Source organism: Hypanus sabinus, chromosome 9 (assembly GCF_030144855.1).
Source record: "Hypanus sabinus isolate sHypSab1 chromosome 9, sHypSab1.hap1, whole genome shotgun sequence".
Classification (NCBI taxonomy): domain Eukaryota; kingdom Metazoa; phylum Chordata; class Chondrichthyes; order Myliobatiformes; family Dasyatidae; genus Hypanus; species Hypanus sabinus.
Genome location: NC_082714.1, coordinates 113780691 through 113800372, shown reverse-complemented (window position 1 = coordinate 113800372; position 19682 = coordinate 113780691). Strand labels below are relative to the sequence as shown.

The 19682-nt window shown below is 38.8% G+C and overlaps 1 protein-coding gene and 1 long non-coding RNA gene across 2 annotated transcripts in view; one reads left to right on the top strand and one right to left on the bottom strand.

Annotated features, from left to right (window-relative positions):
- LOC132399742 (uncharacterized) overlaps nucleotides 1–19682 on the top strand; it is a 128250-nt gene that overhangs the window by 33962 nt on the left and 74606 nt on the right. The gene's annotated exons all lie outside the window — the stretch shown is intronic.
- Nucleotides 1–19682, bottom strand: part of LOC132399741 (bactericidal permeability-increasing protein-like) — a 58801-nt gene that overhangs the window by 24215 nt on the left and 14904 nt on the right. The window contains exons 7-11 of the mRNA XM_059980443.1: nucleotides 16962–17053; nucleotides 7485–7661; nucleotides 5446–5505; nucleotides 1500–1667; nucleotides 1343–1410 (exon numbers count right to left, since the gene is read on the bottom strand). Of these exons, the coding sequence (XP_059836426.1) occupies nucleotides 1343–1410; nucleotides 1500–1667; nucleotides 5446–5505; nucleotides 7485–7661; nucleotides 16962–17053 (565 nt within the window). The remainder of the gene's footprint in view (nucleotides 1–1342; nucleotides 1411–1499; nucleotides 1668–5445; nucleotides 5506–7484; nucleotides 7662–16961; nucleotides 17054–19682) is intronic.

Below are 19682 nucleotides of genomic sequence, written 5' to 3'. Positions count from 1 at the left end.
TTCTTTATTATTTATTGTAATGCCTGCACTGCTTTGTGCACTTTATTCAGTCCTGGGTAGGTCTGTAGTCTAGTGTAGTTTTTTGTGTTTTATGCAGTTCAGTGTAGTTTTTGTATTGTTTCATGTAGCACCATGGTCCTGAAAAACGTTGTCTCATTTTTACTGTGTACTGTACCAGCAGTTATGGTCAAAATGACAATAAAAAGTGACTTGACTTGACTGAACATAATTACATAATTTTTACAAGAAAGAACATAATTAGAACAAAAGTGCAAATCTGTCAGAGTGGTCGCGGTATTGCTAAACTGTTGTGATTAGGGTTGTGCCAGGTGGTTCAGGAACCCAATAGCTGAAGGGAAGTAGCTGTTCCTGAACTTGGTGGTGTGGGACATCAAGCTTCTATACCTCCTGCTTAATGGTAGTTGCCCACATGGTGGAGATCTTTGATGGTAGATGTTGCTTTCTGTAGATATTACTGATAGCAGGGAAGGATGTGTTCATGATGAATTGGGCAGAATCCAATTTGCCTGCATTTCATCCTTATTCCTCTCTTGCTTTCCCACCTAAGTACCTGTCCAAAGTCTTTTAAAAGTCGTACTAGTATCTGGCTCCACTACCTCCTCAGTCCTTGTTTCCAGTAGTCACCGTCCTCTGTGTGACTAAGCTCTCCTTTCAATTTCTCCCTTCCATAATCCTGCGTCCTCAAGTTCTAGACTCTCCTGCCTTGGGGAAAATGATACTGACTATCTATCAGCTACCTGAGCTGCTATGTTTTGAATCTACCTGACTTGACCACACCATTGTATTTACTGAGCATGGAACTGTGCTGAATAATAGTGCCATTGACAGGGAAATCTGCAAAAGGTGGAGATCAAGTAAATTCTTCTTCTTGTTTGTTTCTCTCCGCAAACTCAATCACTCAATTATTGTCAAAATATTTTGTTGCTTGTGTAATTTTCTGAAAAGTTACAATTTATGAAAGATTTTCTGGGAGCTGTAACTTGAATTTGTTTTCTACCAAGTTTACGTCAGTGGACCATTAACAGAAAATAGCAGGACAAAGTGTGGTTTAATTCTTTAACCAGTACATTGGGAAGTGCTGAGATCAAGGTGTTAACTGTAATTATAGATAAAGGGAAGTTGCGGACTAAATGTAAGAGGAGTAGTCAGAGACGGTAACAACATAATCGTCATACCAAGGAAGAGTGAAGGATAGTAACTTAGGAGGGCAGATTTCCCATTTAATAGGAATGTGCATCTTGGATATTGTTCATTCATATATTTATTAAGTTGTGTTTATTTATCTCAATTACTCTAATATAATCATATGTTCTGATGTTACCTATCAAGAGCTAGTCTTCCGGTTATCTTTTCATCTTTTATACCAACTGTGGCTGTGATTTGAGCATTCTGTAAATGAAAATGAAGATACAGCTACAATGACCCAGCAAAACTTGTGAATCAAATAGTTTTATTTTCAAATTAGTTCTAAAACTCACCTGTTTAACATTGAAGAGTGGAACTGATGTTGAATTTGGTAAGATAACAAAGGCATAGATATCTCCAGATATTGTGAGGATGATCTTACCAGGCACAAAGGCCACAGATGGTGCTGAATCCGTTACAAAGTGCAGTTTCATCTTCATGTTTGGGTATATTTTTTTCATCTGGAATGAGTAAAAGAAGAGTTTTGCACTCTTTATCAGGCTATGGAATTGCCAGTAATAACAGTATCCCCTGTTATTTTGGTAAGGCATGTTGGATGCCATCTCAGCCAGTATATTAATGAGCATTGAGTTAAGCATTCATTGAAGTATTCAAAACAGGCAAACCATGAAAGAGCCATGTTAGAACTCTACCCTCCAGCAAATTCTGTCGTAGTTTTGCACAGGTGAACACAGATTGGGTTTCAGAATGTTTCTCCTACCTGTGCTAGTTGAAGAGATCATCATGTTCTTAAATAACACACACAAAATACTGGAGGAACTCAGCAGGCCAGGCAGCATCTATGGAAAAAAAGTACAGTTGATGTTTTGGGCTGAGACCTGCTGAAGTTCTTAAAGGCCTGCTGAGATTCTTCAGCGTTTTGTGTGTGTTGCCTGGAGTTCCAGCATCTGCAGATTTTCTCTTATTTGTAATCAAGTTCTTAAAGGTCAGTATTAACTGATTCCTCTTAGGCCTTGGCACAATAGACAGACAAACAGACAGACATACTTTATTGATCCTGAGGGAAATTGGGTTTGGTTACAATAGTATGCATTTTAAGACTTAAACTGCTCTAGTGTTTCAGAGCTGTAAAGATAAGTGTGGTTAGAGTTGGGAGAATACTTGCTACCTTCAAGGTTTGCAGAAGAGAGGCGCTATTTGTATTTATAATGACCTGGGAATGATGTAATCAGTCCTGTTCTGTCCACTGATTTTCCTGTAGCGCTTCTCTCTCACACATGCTCATTAACTCCCCCATTCTCCATTGTCAAAAGAGAATTTGCAATGGATAACCAACCCACCAGCCCACGCATCTTTGGGATATAGGAGGAAATGAAAGTACCTGGAGGAAACCCATGCAGAGGACACACAAACTCCACATTGAAGGCCCTGAGCTCAGGACTGAGCCTTAGTCCCGAAACATAGACTAACTGAATGCACATAGTCTTTTTCCCAGCGAAAGGGAATCAAAAGCTCGAGGGCACAGGTCAGGGCACATTTCAGTCATTGGGCAGCTTTGAGGCAACGCTGAATGAGATATAGTTAGAAATGACAGAGGCCCAAGGTTCCCCTCTACACCCACACTTTGAGGTTCCTACTTTTGATTGTGTATGTCTTGTTAGTATTTGACATCCTAAAATGTGTTACTTCACACTTGTCTTGTTGATGATAGAAGTTGATAGAATAATCGAAATATTTCTGCTACAAAATGCAAATTGGATCTGGTGAAATTTGTTGACATTTTGTAGGCAGCTTAGAAAACTGCTAAATATATTTCTTCTGAACTTCCCTCACTGCTATCTGCAGCCAGTAATATTTTTTCAAGTTACATACTTTTGAACCATCTTAACAAACAAGCAATTTCATAATCTTCTGAAGGACTCGGTGGACTTAACTCTCAAGAATTTAGGTATGGCACCTTTAAGTGGATGAATGTATATCACCAGGGCTGGAAGAGAGAGAGGACAGGAGGACTCCAAGCTAGGCTAAAATGTCAGAGAATGAAACCTCTCTATCCTGTTAGCAAATTGATACTGTAGTCACTGGAGAACAAGATTAATTATCTAAGGCAAGGTTTCTGTATCAGAGGGAAATGGGGGAATTGCAGCATTCTGTATATATAAGTAATAATTTTGATTTTGAGTAAACTCTGTGCTTGATTTCAAAGTCCTAACTCAATGCTGTCAGTTTTAATGTGGTAATTTATAAATTTGGTCAGCTTAAGGTGTCAGTCATGGTAACTGTTTCAGACCCATATGGGTCACTATTATACTGATTGTGATTTTGAACAGAGAATGCGTAATGGAAAAACAGTCTTCGAATTTGAAAATTTCACTCAAGAACAGAAATATTGGGTTAAGCAGTCTTCAAAGGAAAATCATTAATTCATATACACATTAATGAGAACACTACTGCCTTTATTTTGAATGTATTAAATATATAAATGTTTTATACTATTTGAATATTTCAATTGTGATTTTATTATTCATTGGATGTTTAAAATTTTTCTCCCAAGTTTATCAGGTGTTAAACCATGTCCCGGCTGGCACATCGATTTTGTGATCACTTCAGGAATCTTACTCGTCTTTCACTTGTTTTCTCTTTTATCTTTGATTCTCCACCTTCATGGTCATTAGGTGTCCTTTGTTTGGAGAACCAGTCGGTATTAATAGAAACAGGAAGTACGTAGCAGGTGGGAGACAGGAATAGAGATCTGTACAATGATCTGAAAAACTAACTCTTTTTTTTTGTCTCTACTGATGCTGCGTATTTCCAATTTCTTCTGCTTTTACTTCAGATTTCCAGAGTCAGTAGATTTTTTTTTGCAAGCAATTAAGATATTTTGTTTATTTTAGCAGTAAGCTAGTGAATAGTTGGGATGGTTCATTTCATGTACATTAGGAGTTACTTGGCAGATGTTGGGACACAACTGAATGAAAGAGAGGATAAGAGCTTGTGTTTTAGAGTATTAAAGAATATTGAAACAAAGCAGATTAGTGTAGGTAACATAGTACACAGATTAGATATGATTTAACTGACAATAGAAAATCTCTAGAGGATGGATAACTTAATCCCAGTCTTATTTTCCATGACAGCAAGAATAATATTAAACAAGAGATTCTGCAGGTTCTAGAAATACAGAGCAATGCACAGAAAATGCTGGAAGAACTCAGCAGGTTTAGCAACATTTATGGAAATGAAGAAAGTCTCCATTTCAGCCTAAGGCTGATCTTCAGGACGGGAAAGGAAGGGGGAAGACACTAGAATGGAAAGGTTATTTTGGTAGGAGATGTAGTAGGGTCAGACAATTGAATGTAACATAAGAGCATAAGCTATTCGGCCCATTGAGTCTGCTTTCCCAACAGTTTGATTTAAAGAGAGATTCTCTAACGAATTCTCAAGCATGAAGGGTGGAAAAATGTCCCCTTTCATGGATCAAAATATGCACAGTTCAAAGCTGTGAATGAAGAGCCTGCAAAATGCCTGTGTGCATTGCCAGCATTGTCCATATCACCAGGTTCAGGAAAAGATATTACCCCTCAACCCTCAGGCTCCTGAATCAGAGTGGATATCTTCACTGACCCCAGCACTGAACTCAATCCACAACCTATGGGACTCAATTAAAAGGATTCTACGGCTCATATTCTCAGCATTTATTTATTTATCATTAATTTGTTTTTTTTTCTTTTTTGAATCTGAATAATTTGTTGTCTTTTGCACGTTGGTTGTCTGTCTTGGTGAGCAGTTTTTCATTGTGGTTTTTTTTGTACTTACTGAGAATGCCCCTAAGAAAATGAATCTCAGGGTAGTATATGGTGACATATATGTACTTTGATAATAAATTTACTTAGAACTTTGAAATTTGATTCTATTTTGCAGTAAGAAAGTTTGCTTAAGTGAAGTATAAATTCAAGAATCATAGCTGTAGTTTTATAATACCACTCCCTGTTGGTCTTGCTACCCACTGGAAGTCTGGTTGTTTGGCAAGTTATTTTGCAGATAAGTATTTGCAAATAAATAATGTTTGCTATATTTTTATTTGTTTTTATGCAGAGTTGCATTACACTCAGTACAGGACTGATATCTAGATTCACAGTAGCCTGTGATTTATACAAAACAGGATACAGTAATAAGTTGGATCATCTGTGTGCTTAAAAATAACTGTAGAATAACTTTTGCTTTTTGCTTTACACCAAAATTTCAGGGAAAAAAGCATTTTTGGAAGTATTTATGTTTTACCTGTGGTATCAGAGTTCCAATGGTTTGCGTATCAAAACGTATATGTGAATTATCTGGAAGCTATAATAAGAAAAAGATGCATTGTCTGTTACCTTTCATGATGAAGTACACTTACACAAGAAAGATGGAAGGCAAGAAACTGAAATTAATTTATTGCATGTTTTTGTAACTTTTGTCAAGAGAATCACAATTAATTGAATTCTTACTAGTGAAATGTTATTGTGAATTTAGTCTCCAATTTCAATCTAGACGGTCATCAAATATAATTTATTAATGACCTCCTACATAAACAAAACACCATTTGACAAAATAGTCACAGTCTGAGTCATGGCTCACAATAATCAGACCTACTTGACTGTCCTTTATTTATTTTACATTAATGGCAACTTCTCTGAAATACACCCATGATCTATAGTAAATAACACTGATTCCATGAACTTTGTTGAGGAGACCAGGAAGAGCCTGAGGTTAACTGACACCTGGCATAGGCCCCTTTTATATACATAAGGCTAGTATGTTGTGCTTTTTGTTGAATTTTGAATATTGAAAGATTTCCAAATTTCAAAATATATATCATTAGAATCACTTCCAATGCACATTGATTCAAAGGAAATAAATATTATTTTGACATTTGTTCTGATCCTGAAGGCTGAATTCCACGTATCCAATCTTGTTTTCATAAAGAAGACATTAAGAGGGAATTGGTGTACTTATTTGTAACAATAGCCTTTTGGAAGAGAATTACTAAGAACTGGTGAGTCCATCACCATCAACATACTGAGGTCACCATTGAAGATTTGGTGATCTCATTGCAATATGAAACATTCTTTTGAGGATTTGGCAGAATAGATGCTGAGAGGCTGGAGGGTCTACAGTGAAATTTAAGCTTCCCAGGTGACAGGTTAACCGTTTTAAAACTGGGATGAAGGAAACATAATAAATGGAGGCAGAATCAGACTATTGGGCTGCGATTGCTTGGTAAATAAGATAATGGCTTAGACATTTTGTGGCCACTTTATTTGTGCAAAAAACAAAAATAAAATTCAGAGAGTGGCAGTTCTATAAGCGAAAACACCTTGTTAATGAGAGAGGTCAGAGGAGAATTGTCAAACTGGTCCAAGCTGACAGGAAGGCGACACTATCTCAAATAACCATGCCTTACAATAGTGGTATGCAGAAGAAGATCTCTGAAAATACAAAGACTCGAGAAGTAATTTTGCTCTTTCCTTGATCAGAAGAGGTGGTCCATTATTTTCAATCTGTGATGTCAAAAGTGAACGTTAACTCCATATCTGCCCTATCAAGCCCTGTGAGAATTATGCATATTTTAGAAAGATCACCTCTCATTTTAACATCCAGAGTGCATGGCCCCAGTTGACCACTCTGCCAGCCCAAGAATCAGTAACACAAATATTCCAGATACTCAGGAATGAGTTTTAAAGAGTGTTTGAAGAGTAAGTTTTGGTTTAACAAAGAGAAAGGTGGATATCAGGAAAATGCCACTAGAGGAATGGTGGAGCAGATACAGTTACCGTATGCTTGAGAGGTAATTAGACAGACTATTAAATAGGAAGGTAGAGAAGAATAAAGTCCTAGTGTGGGCATGGAATTAGTGTTGATGACCAAAAAGGCCAGCATGGACATGATGGGCCAAAGGACCAATTCGTGAGCTATATGACTTCACTACTCTCTCTTCTGACTATACATTTGTTCACTCTATTTCTCCGTTCCTGTATTCTTTGTCCTTTATACTGTCAGCTCCTTCCTCCTCCTTTCCTGCCTTAATACAGTTGTCATCTCATTTGCTGATATTGTTTGACATGAAATGTGATCAATTCATTATTTATTAAGCTTATAACCATAACTACTCATATAATTACTAAAAATAATCACAATGATTTATTCTTTGTTCCTTCTAAATGGCTATTGAGGCAACAATAAAGACATCTGTATTCTGATTTGCAGTACTTGATACAATTTTAAAGAGAACTATTCACAAAAATAACCTGATCATTCTACATGAATTGTGTTCTACTCACCATGTCATCGGTAATGTTAAAGGAGATGCCTCCCACTGAATTGTAAATGTAACCAGCAGAATTAAAGAAGTATTCAGAAAATCCAACGTAGAACATGCGTTCATGGCCTGATACAAAGTTGAGTGCTGGAGCAGAAAATGGGATGTCGGTACGATGTAAGAGGTTGTAGAATTCCCCCTAAAATGTAATTACATTTTGGTTAATTTCATATTTCCTCAGTAGGCAATTGAAATTATTTTCCTTTGTAATAATTTGTATTTCTGTAGTATTTACAACATACCTAAAGAATAAATGAGCGAATGTGCAATAATAAAAAGAATTTTCTTATATACCAGTATGTTGAGAGTTTTCAAAGCACCTCCTGCAATTTTTAATATGTAGGAACTATTAATACTATGTTAAATGTAGCAGCCATCTTGTATTTGTGATAAATGATCTGTTCCTTTGCCTCTTTTCCCCCCAGACTACTAAAATACCTCCAGTACCTAATAAAGTGGCCACTGAGTGTAGTATGCATGTTTTGAGGTCTTCTGCTGCTGTATATCACCTCAAATTTCGAAGTGTAGTGCTGTCTGAGATGTTCCTTTGCATACCAATGTTGTAATGAATCGGAATCAGGTTTATTATCACCGGCATGTGACGTGAAATTTGTTAAATTAGCAGCAGCAGTTCAATGCAATACATAACATAGAAGAAGAAAAAAAGAAATAAGTAAATCAGTTACAATATATGTATAATGCAAAGATTAAAAAGCATGCAAAAACAGAAATAATGTATATTTAAAAAGTGAGGTAGTGTTCATGGGATCAATGTCCATTTAGGAATCGGATGGCAGAGGGGAAGAAGCTGTTTCTGAATCACTGACTGTGTGCCTTCAGGCTTCTGTACCTCCTACCCGATGGTAATAGTGAGAAAAGGGCATGCCCTGGGTGCTGGGGGTCCTTAATAATGGACACTGCCTTTCTGAGACACTGCTCTTTGAAGATGTCCTGGGTACTTTGTAAAAGCTTTTGAGTGTTTTTGTTGACGTACCGAATCTCTTCAAACTCCCAATGAAATATAGACGCTGTCTTGCCTTCTTTGAGGCTGCATCGATATGTTGGGACCAGGTTTGGTCCTCAGAGATTTTAACACCCCGAGGAGTTTGAAACTGCTCACTCTCTTCACTTCTGATCCTTCTATGAGGATTCCTTTGTCTTACTCTTCCTGAAGACCACAATCAGCTCTTTTGTCTCACTGCCGTTGAATGCAAGGTTGTGGCTGCAACACCACTCCACTAGTTGGCATATCTCATTCCTGCATGCCCCCTCGTCACCATCTGAGATTCTACCAACAATGGTTGTATCATCAGTAAATTTATAGATGGTATTTGAGCTATGTCTAGCCATGCAGTCATGGGCATAGAAAGAGTAGAGCAGTGGCTAAACTCACACCCTTGAGGTGCACCAGTGTTGATCGTTAGCAAAGAGGAGATATTATCACCAATCCACACAGATTGTGGTCTTCCAGTTAGGAAGTTGAGGATCCAATTGCAGAGGGAGGGAACAGAGACCCAGGATGATTATTTGAGGTACTGTCACCTTGCTGTCAGCTTGAAACAGTCTGGCTGTTCTCCTCTGATCTCTCCCATTATCAAGGCACCCACAGAACTGCTGCTCACTGGATTTTTTTTGCACCATTCTTTGTACACTCTGATGTACATGAAAATCCCGGGATACTCAGACCACACCATCTGGCACCAACAAGCATTCCACAGTCAACGTCACTTATTCTGATAATTCCAATTCTGATGCTTCATCTGCACAACAACTGCATTTCTTGACCATGCCTGCAAACTTTTATGCACTGAGTTGCTGCCACATGACCAGTTGATTAGATATTTCCATTAACAAGTAGGCGCACAGGCATACCTAATGAAATGGCCACCGAGTGTATTTCCTTTCAGTAATAGAATAGAGTTCCAGCAGAATTCTGGACAAGCAGGCAGATCTTCGTTAAGACTCTTATCTAAGTAAGAACACCTCCAACAACTGCAGCATCAAGCTCAGAAGATGAGAAATGTCATTAAACAGAATCCAGGAGAAGCATATTAAGGCATAACAACTTCCATACTGTAACTCCAGGCAAACTCATTACCAATCTCTAGATCCTGGGAGTCAATGCCTTCAACTGCAACTGATAGACCTAAGAGATTCTTCAGATATTGGAAGCCGTTGAGAACACACAAAATTGCCTTCTTGGCTTGAAATGTTGACCGCTCATCCCTTTCCATAGATGCTACCTGACTAAACATAATAGATTGCAAAATTGCAACATCTCATAAGGCAGAACATAAGATATAGGAGCAGAATTAGGTAAGTTAGCGCATCAAGTCTGCTCCACAGTTTCACGATGGCTGATCCATTTTTCCTCCCTGCTCTAATCTCTTCCCTTCTCCCCATGTCTTTTCATTCCCTAACCAATCAAGAATCTATCAACCTCAGCCATAAATATACATAAAGACTTGGCCTCCACAGCTGTCTGTGGCAAAGAATTCCACAATTCACCATTTCTTCAGGCTAAAGAAATTCCTCCTCATCTCCACTCTAAAAGGACACCCCTGTATTCTGATGCTGGGTCATCTAGTCTTAGACTCCCCCACCATAGGAAACACCCTTTCCACAAAAATTCTATCAAAGCTTTCACCATTTGATAGGTTTCAATTAGGTCACCCCTCATTCTTCTGAGTTCCAGAGAATACAGTTCCAGAGCTATCAGTCTTCATATGACAAGCTGTTTAATCCTGGAATCATTTTGTGACCTTCTTTTGAACCCCCTATAGTTTCAGCACATCTTTTCTAAGATAAGGGGTCCAAGACTGCTCACAGTGCTCTAAGTGAGCCCTCACCAGTGCTTTATAAAGTCTCAACATTACATCCTTGCTTTTATATTCTAGTCCTCTTGAAATTAATGCTAGCATTGCATTTGCCTTCCTCATCAGACTCAACCTGCAAATTAACCTTTAGGGAATCCTGTACAAGGACTCCCAAATCCCTCGGAGTCTCAGATTATTGTATTTTTTCTTTTTTGGAAAACAGTCAACCCTTTCTAATCTTCTATCAAAGTGCATGACCATACACTTCCCGACACTGTATTCCATCAGTCACTTCTTTGCCCATTCTCCTAATCTGTCAAAGTCCTTCTGTAGCCTCTATATTTCCTCAAAACTACACACCCCTCCACCTACTTTTGGATCATCTCCAAACTTTGCAAAAAAAGCCATCAATTCCATTATTCAAATCATTGGCATATAACATGAAAAGAATCAGTCTCAATACAGACCCCTGTGGAACTCCGCTAGTCACCCACAGCCAAACAGAAAAGGCTCCCTTTATTCCCACTCTTTGCCTCTTACCAGTATCCTTCCTGTAATATAATGGGCATGTAGCTTGTTAAGCAACCTCATGTGTGGCACCATGTCAAAGCCCTTCTGAAAATCCAAGTACACAACATCAACTGAATCTGCTTTGTCTATCCTGCTTATTACATCTTCAATGAATTCCAACAGATTTGTGAGGTGAGATTTTCCCTTGAGGAAGCCATGTTGACTATGGCCTATTTTATCATGTGCCTCCAAGTACCCTGAGACCTTATCCTTAGCAATTGACTCAAAAATCTTCTCAACCACTGAGGTCAGACCAATTGGCCTATAATTGCTTTTTAACTGCTGCCCTCCCTTCTTGAAGAGTGGAGTGACATTTGCATTTTTCCAGTCTTCCAGAACCATTCCAGAATCTAGTGATTCTTGAAAGGTCATTACTAATGCACCCACAACCTCTGCAGACACCACTTCTAGAACACCGAGGTGTACACCATCTCATTCAGGTGATTTATCTAACTTTGGATCTTTCAGTTTCCCAAGAAACTTCTCTCAAGTAATGTAGCTTCATGACCCTGACACATGGAACTTCCACCATACTGCTAGTGTGTTCCACACTGAAGCTTGATGCAAAATACTTATTCAATTTGTCCGCCATTTCCTTGTCCCCCATTTCTACCTCTCCAGCATCCTTTTCCATTTTTGCATCTCTTTTACATCCTCTTTAATAGTATTGGCTAGCTTACTTATGTATTCTATCTTTATCTTCTTAATGACATTTTTAGTTGCTTTCTGCAGGCATTTAAAAGCTTCCCAATCCTCTAATTTCCCACTAATTTTTGCTCTATTATATGCCCTCTCTTTGGCTTTTATGTTGGCTTTGACTTCCCTTGTTAGCCATGGTTGTGTCATTTTGCCTTTAGAATACATCTTTCTCTTTGGAATGTATATATCCCGTGCCTTCTGAATTGCTTCCAGAAATTCCAGCCAGTACTGCTCTCCCATCATCCCTGCCAGTGTTCTTTTCCAATCAATTCTGGCCAATTCCTTTCTCATGCCTCTGTAATTTCCTTTACTCCACTTTAATACTGATACATCTCCTTCTCAAATTTCAGGGTGAATTTGATCATATTATGATCACCTGCTACTAGAGGGGCTCTCGAATCAATTCCATTTCATTTCACAACACAATCCAGAATAGTTGATCGCCTAGTGTGCTCAAACACAAGCTGCTTTAAAAAGCCATCTCGTTGGCACTCTAGAAACTTCCCCTCTTGGAATCCAGCACCAACCTGATCTTCCCAATCTATATGCATATTTAAGCCCTCTGTGACTATTGTAACATTGCCCTTTTAGCATGCATTTCCCATCTTCCATTATAATTTGTAGGTCATGTCCTTACTACTGTTTGGGGGTCTGCATATAACTCCTATCAGGGTCTTGCAGTTCCTTAGCTCTATCCACAATGACTCAACACCTTTTGACCCTATGTCACCTCTTTCTATTAACTTAATTTCATTATTTACCAACAGAGCCACGCCACCCTCTCTGTTTTCCTGCCTATACTTTCGATACAATGTGAACCTTGAACATAAAGTTCCCAGCTATAATCTTCTCTTAGCCATAATTCATTGTCAATCTGTAACTGCTAGAAGTTCATTGACCTTATTCTGCACACATTCAAATATAACGCCTTTAGTCCTGTATTCACCCTTTTCGATTTTGTCCACATTTTACTTTGCAACTCATCCTTTTCACTGTAATATAGTCCTATCATCAGCCTCTCCTTGTTTGGAGTCTCACTGCACATTGCCTCTGTTTGTAACCCAACTACCTCATCTTCAGCACTATCATTCCGGTTCCCATTTCCCCGCCAAATTAGGTTAAACCCACCCAAACAACTGTAGCAAATCTGCCTGGAAGGATATTGGACTCCCTTGTGTTCAGATGTAATCTGTCCCTTTTGTATAGGTCATACCTGTTGTGTCTGTGCACAATTAAACAAAATCAATTCTGTGTATCAATTAAACAAAAGAACGCACGTGGGAGATGGTTTTAACTGGTGGTATTCACATTGTAGCGAACAAGAGAGAGCGTGCAATGTGCGAGTGTAGACAAAGGCACATCCACAGACAACAAATCAATATGTAGTTCTAAGGGGGCTCATTGCTCAGAAAGAAATAGATCCATACATTACACTTGCTTTCCCCTTTAGATTAATGCAACATAAAACTGTATATGTACAAAACATTCAATTTCCCTTTCGTAATCCCATATTCCAAATAAACATGCTTTTAGAATAACAGTCCACAGCTAAATTTACAGTTCTGAAGGTTCAGTCTTTTAGTTGGCACTCAATTTTTTTTATAGGATAGTGTTTCTGGACTAGTGGAGTGACATCAGCTTTGGTAGGTGTCCTGTCTAAGACAACATTCTCACTTTCCAGTGTCACGTTATTATCAGTGACATGATCCATCTCTGACAACTAAGACGCCTGGTGACTCTAATATATTCAACAATCTGTCCTGTTGGATACACTTGACTCAGGTGTATTCTTCAATTGAGCATCCAGTATCTAGTCTACATGACATCTCCATGTCTGATCTCCAACATCTACTGTGTACATCAGTGGTCCAGTTCTTGTAGTTATCCTACCAGGTGTCCACTTGTCTTCTCAGTAATCACTTGCTAGGACTTCCTGTCCAATCTCAAAGCTTCCTGCTGCTTCACTTTCCAACTAGCTGAACTGCTTATTCTGCACTTTCCTCTGTAGCTCTGGTTTCAAGACTTCTATGTGAGATCTCAGATTCCTGTTCATGAACAGCATTGCAAGTGTTTGATTTGTCGTTGCATGAGCAGAGTTCTGATATACAAAAAGGAAGTTGTCCACCTTGTGTTGTAGAGAAATATCATCCTTGTTCATTGCTTTAATGGACTTCTTGAAGGTTTGGAATAACCTTTCAGCTAACCTATTTGTTGCTGGGTGACAAGGAGCTGACTTGAAATATCTGATGCCATTTTTCTTCATTAATCATCAGAATTCTTCTGATGTGTATTGTGGTCCGTTGTCACTCACAATTTCTTCGGGTAAATCATTTTTGGTGAAGGTAGTTCTCAGAGCAGAGATAGTCTTTGCTGAGGTGGTTGACTTCATTGGTATAACCTCCAGCCACTATGAATGAGCATCCACAGTGATCAGAAACATGGAGTCCATAAATGACCCAGCAAAGTCAATACGTACTCTTTGCCATGGTGAAGATAGCCATTCCCACAGGTGTAACGGTGCCTGTAGGGGCATATTTTGAATTTTTTGGCATCCCAAGCAGCTTTTGACCAAATCTTCAATCTGTTTATCTAATCCCTTCTCAACTAGCTTCTCATCAGCATTAAGCGGCTGTGACACTGGAAACTGAGAGTGTTGACTTAGACAAGACACCTACCAAATCTGATGCCACTCCACATGTCCAGAGGTGCTATCCTGAAAGAAACAGAGCGCCACCTAAAAGACCGAACCTTTAGACCTGTGAAGTTAGTTATGGACTGTTATCGTGAAAGCATGTTTATTTGGAATATGAGTTCATGAAAGGCAAGTTGAATATTTTGTATGTACACAATTTTATGTTGCATTAATCCAAAGGTAAAGGAAGTGTAATGTATGGATCTATTTTCTTTTAGAGCAATGACCCTCCCCTTAGCTCGCTGAGGATGAACTAGCAGATTCTCAAGTAGATGATGGGTGTTACATGAATGTAAGGAAGGAGAAGCCAGCGATTGACTACAAATGCAGACAGAGCAAAGAGTTGTGGCTGAAAGAAGGCCATAAATGGGAGTTTAATGCCAAAGGATATACTTCATATCAAAAGGACAGGCAGGAAGGCATGGGCAGTGGTGTGGCTTTGTTGGTAAGAGATGGAATTATGACTTTAGAAAGAGGTGACATAAGGTCAGAGAATGTTGAATCTTTGTGAGTGGAGTTAAGAAATTGCAAGGGTAAAAAAGCCATTGTGGGAATTATATATAGGCCTTCAAATGGTAGCCGAGATGTGGGGTTGAGATTGCAAAGGGAACTGGAAAAGGCATGTATTAAGGGTAATGGTACAATTGTAATGGGGGACTTCAATATGCAAGGGGATTAGGATAATCAGGTTGGTGTCAGATCACAAGAGAGGGAATTTGTTGAACGCCTACAAGATACATGCATTCCACAGAGGAAGGGCATATAAGGTAGCAAAAATGAGTGGGAAGTTGGGTGATTGGGAAGCTTTTAAAATCCAATAAAAGGCAACTAAAAAGCCATAAGAAGAGAAAAGATGAAATATGAAGGCAGACTATCTAATACAGTAATATAAAGCAGGATATCAAGTTTTTTTCAGTTTTATATAAAGAGTAAAAGGGAGGTGAGAGTTGATATTGGATCACTGGAAAATGATGCTGGTGAGGTAGTAATAAAAAGATGGCAGAAGAACTTAAGGGGTACTTTGCATCAGTCTTCACTGTGGAAGACACTAGCAATGTGTCAGAGGTCCATGAGTGTCAGGGAGCAGGAGTGAGTGCCATTGCTATTACAAAAGAAAAAATACTAGGCAAACTCAAAGGTCTTAAGGTGGATAAGTCACCTGGACCAGATGGACTACATCCCAGAGTCCTGAGAGAGGATGTTGAAGAGATAACGGATCCATTGGTCATGATCTTTCAAGATTAGTCAGGGCATCAAAGGCTATGGTGAGAAGGCAGGCGTACGGGGTTGAGTGGGATCCGGGATCAGCTGTGATGGAATGACGGAGCAGACTCGATGGGTTGATTGGCCTAATTCTGCTCCTTTGTCTTTTGGTCTTATGGTCTAAGTAGAAGGTACAAGACCCTGAAAGCACATACCACACCAGACTTAAGAGCAGCTTCTAACCTGTTGTTATAAGATTATTAAGTAGTTCCATAGTATGATAAGATAGACTCTATTCTACCTCGTTATGACTTTGTGCCTTACTGTTTACCTGGACTGCTCTTTCTCTGTCGCTGTTACACTTTATTCTGCATTGCCATAGTTTTACCTTGTTCTCCCTCAATGTATAAAGTAATGGTCTGATCTGTGAGAGCAGTATGTAAGACAAGGTTTTCACTGAATTTGATAATAATAAACCAATTCCAATTCCCATTTCAATCATTTTCCTGTGTGCCCTATCAAAGGAGTTCAGATAGTGTATTAAACTTTATAAAGAACTGATTTAACACGAGTAATAAAATAAAAAATCAGTGAATTTCAATACAAAACCATAATTCTGATTATAAAAGATGATCATTTGTATTTTGAAAAGCAAACAAAAGAACTACAGATGCTGGAAACCTGACATAAAAACAGAAAATGTGGGAGGCATTCAGCAGGGCAGGTGGCATCTGTGTCAAGTTGATGACTATTGGAACTAATGAAAATTCTGATACACCAGCAAAAGACCTGGATAGAGTGGAAGTGAGAGATGCATTAGTAGGAGAGTCTAGGGTCCAAGGAAAGGGCCTCAGAATATAGTGACAATCCCCTTGAAACTGAAATGAGGAAGAAGTTCTTCCCCCAAAGGGTAGTTAATCTGTAGAATTCACTGCTACAGAGAGCTGTGGCAACAAATTCAGTTCTGTGATTTCAGTCCTGATAAATGGTCATCAGCCTGATGCATTCTCTGTTTTTCTCTCTCTGCAGATGCTGCCTCCCCTGCTGAGTGAGTATCTCCTAGGTTTTCTACTTTTATGGCAGATTTCCAACACCTACAGTTTTTTTTATTTACAAATGCATTTCTTTAACTGTAGTTAAAGCAGAGATTTAAAGTTTCATGATTAGTTATGGGGAGAAAGTAGGAGAATGGGGTTGAGAACTAATCAGCCATGATAGAATAGTGGAGCAAACTCAATGGGCTGAATGGCCTAATTCTGCTCCTATATCTTTGGTGCTGTGGAAAACATTGATGAAAGGTCATTGACCTAAAAATGAGCTATTAGAAATGTATTTCTACTTTATTGAGTGCTTTTATTATTTGCAAACTTTTACAAAAAGGATTTATGGAGAAACTTCCAAGTTCCTTCATTTAAAAGCCTCTATGCACATTATTTCAGTGTATGTTACTCTGTCATACCTTGAGAGGTAGAATCAGTGAATCTTCTGTCACTACTGGAGGGCTGGTTAAAGAGTAATCGATTCCAACATATCTGCCAATGATTTTTGTCACTGAAAGAATCAGAGGTAGAGCATGTTAAAATTCTACCAAATGTTTAGAGTATTATCTAATATAAGTCACAAAATCATGGAGATGTGGAATGAGCAAATATTGTTTGTCTCGTCAGGCGGTCTACTAACAATAGATAACACAGAACTTAACTATGTGATCATGTTTATCTGATCTGATCATCAAAAACTTCATAGCATGATCTCCCAGGCAGAATCTAATGTTGCTATTCATCTCCAGACTTTTGCAGTGTGTGGTTAACAATCCTGCTCTCAGCAACGGTCTGAAATCATAGCAGTTGTGCTACAGTGTATCAGTGCAAGATGACAAACTTTCCATGTGATCCTGGTCCAAATCTTTGAAGAGGCTGGCTGCTTGAGTTTGAAACGTTGAACTTGTTGCTCACTGTTTACCCTCCAGAGGCAGTATGTTGGTTTTTCTGTAACTTTTTTCAGCTAGTTTTCCATAATTCCACTTTCATTTTCTTGTTAGTTTGTTTAACAAATTCAGCTGTCTTAATCATGACTTTCCCAACCTTACTAATAAACCTAATTATGTTGTGATCGCTGTTCCTGGTGTTCTCTTTCATTACTCATCGCCTGGCTCTATTGTCCCCACTCACTTGCTGGACTTTACACATTTGGTAAGAAAGAAATCCTGTGCAAGCTGTAAAAAAATTAATTCCCCGTACCTTCAGTGCTTCTTGCCAGTTTGCCGAGAATTAAAATAATTTATTTTTCTTGCTTTAGATATCTCCTTACAAATTTTCATTATTATATCCTAGAAGACATCTAGAACTAGTTGTCTAATAATGAAAGGATTAGATAATTAGTTCCTTATCTCTTCTAGGATTTGACTGATCCCAGTGGTTGACTTCATAACTTTCTACTTGATATGTCCTTTATGCTTATTGCTTTTAAGCTCTTAGATCAGATCAATTAAACACAAATTATTTGATATCTTAACTTCTTACTTAATTGTATGCTGAATTAAAATGTAACTGCAATTTCCTGGGCTTCAACACAGCTCTAACGTCTCTGTAATAGATTGACTTTTTTTTCAATTTCAGCTTCATGGTGTCCTTTCACAGGCATTTCTCACACAATTTTTATGCCTTTATTATGTTTCAGCCACATTTGGTTCCTGGGCTATTTCACAGAACTTTTGGTGCATTCCTATATAGCTGTGGAAAAGAGAGCTCATTTATTTTCACAGCTCTTGTCTAAGTGAAGGATGAAATATTGCTTAAAATTCTCGATGATTTTCCTGCCATCCATCATCAAAGATCCCCACCATATCCGCCATGCTATCTTTTTGCAGCTACCATCAGACATGAGGTTCAGAAGCCCAAAGACCTACACCAGCATTTTGAAAAACAGCTATTAGCCTTGAACCAAATAGCAAAACCCTAATCACTATAATCACAATGACCATTTTTATTACTTTGCGCTACAATGGATGTTTTTTGTTCTAATTGTGTTCTTTCTTGTAAAAGTTGTGTATGATTTGTGTTTTTTCTTGTGAATGCCTATCTTGGTTCCTTAAGGTTGTCATAGCTGGGGGCGTAGTGGAAATAAGCTCCCACTACCTATTAAATATTCTCAATGGTCTGTGTCTCAAAAAGCCTCTGACACCCAAGTCTAGCTCCTAGCTTTCATGTGTGGCTTAGCTACTAAATCTGGTGGAGCTGTTTCTACTGACAGTAGAAGGGGCAAAGGTGACTTTCAGGCACTTTAATGGCAGTTGTTTTCAGGCAGATGGGGCTCATCAACTGTGGTAGGCAGCTCATCTAGAAGGAAATCTCTGATCTCAAACTTCCACTGCTTTGCTGCTCGCTAAGCACTCTCATGGGGAGGCTTCAGGAGTAAATTCCAAGGCAACAGCCAGAGCTGGAGTACCTAAGGCAGTCCTACATTGAGTTTAACGCTGACTGGCAACTTCTGCGATGCGGCTGGTATCAAAACTGTATTGGTCCTCTCTTGTTCCTTTGGATTCATCAGCTGCGCGGAGAGGGGGAGCCTTTGCATGGGCAGTAGCTTGTCTCCATAACATACTGCCCTAGCTTGCATAAACAGCTAGGACACAACATCCATGGTTGACCCTGATCAATGCAGGGCCTATTATTATTCTTGTGAATGGTGTTTGTATGGCTTTGATACTGCTGAAAGAAAGCTTATCATTGCACACGTATTGGGTATTTGACAATAAACAACATTGACTTCGACAGAGTTGGAACAATCATATTTCTCACTGGAGTCAGCATGTGCAAGTTACTATTTATCAAGCAAAGTTTCTATTTTACCTCTGTGTTGTTTTTTTACTTTGTCATTCTGAGATTTGGAGGGAGGAGGCAAACTGAGCAGGGGTGGGGGGGGGGGAAAGTAACATACACTGAAAAGCATGTTAGCAAGTGCTGCAGTTATCCCAGCATTCATCCAGCTGTATCCATCCTCACCAATGTCACTTAATTTTGAAAACTTCTACAGATGTACCATGGGGAGCATTCTGACAGGCTGTATCTCTGTCTGGTTTGGGGGAGGGGGAATGGGGGGGGGCTACTGCATAGTATTGAAAGAAGCTACAGAAAGTTGTTAAATTAGTCCGCTCCATCTTCAAGGAGTGGTGCCTCAG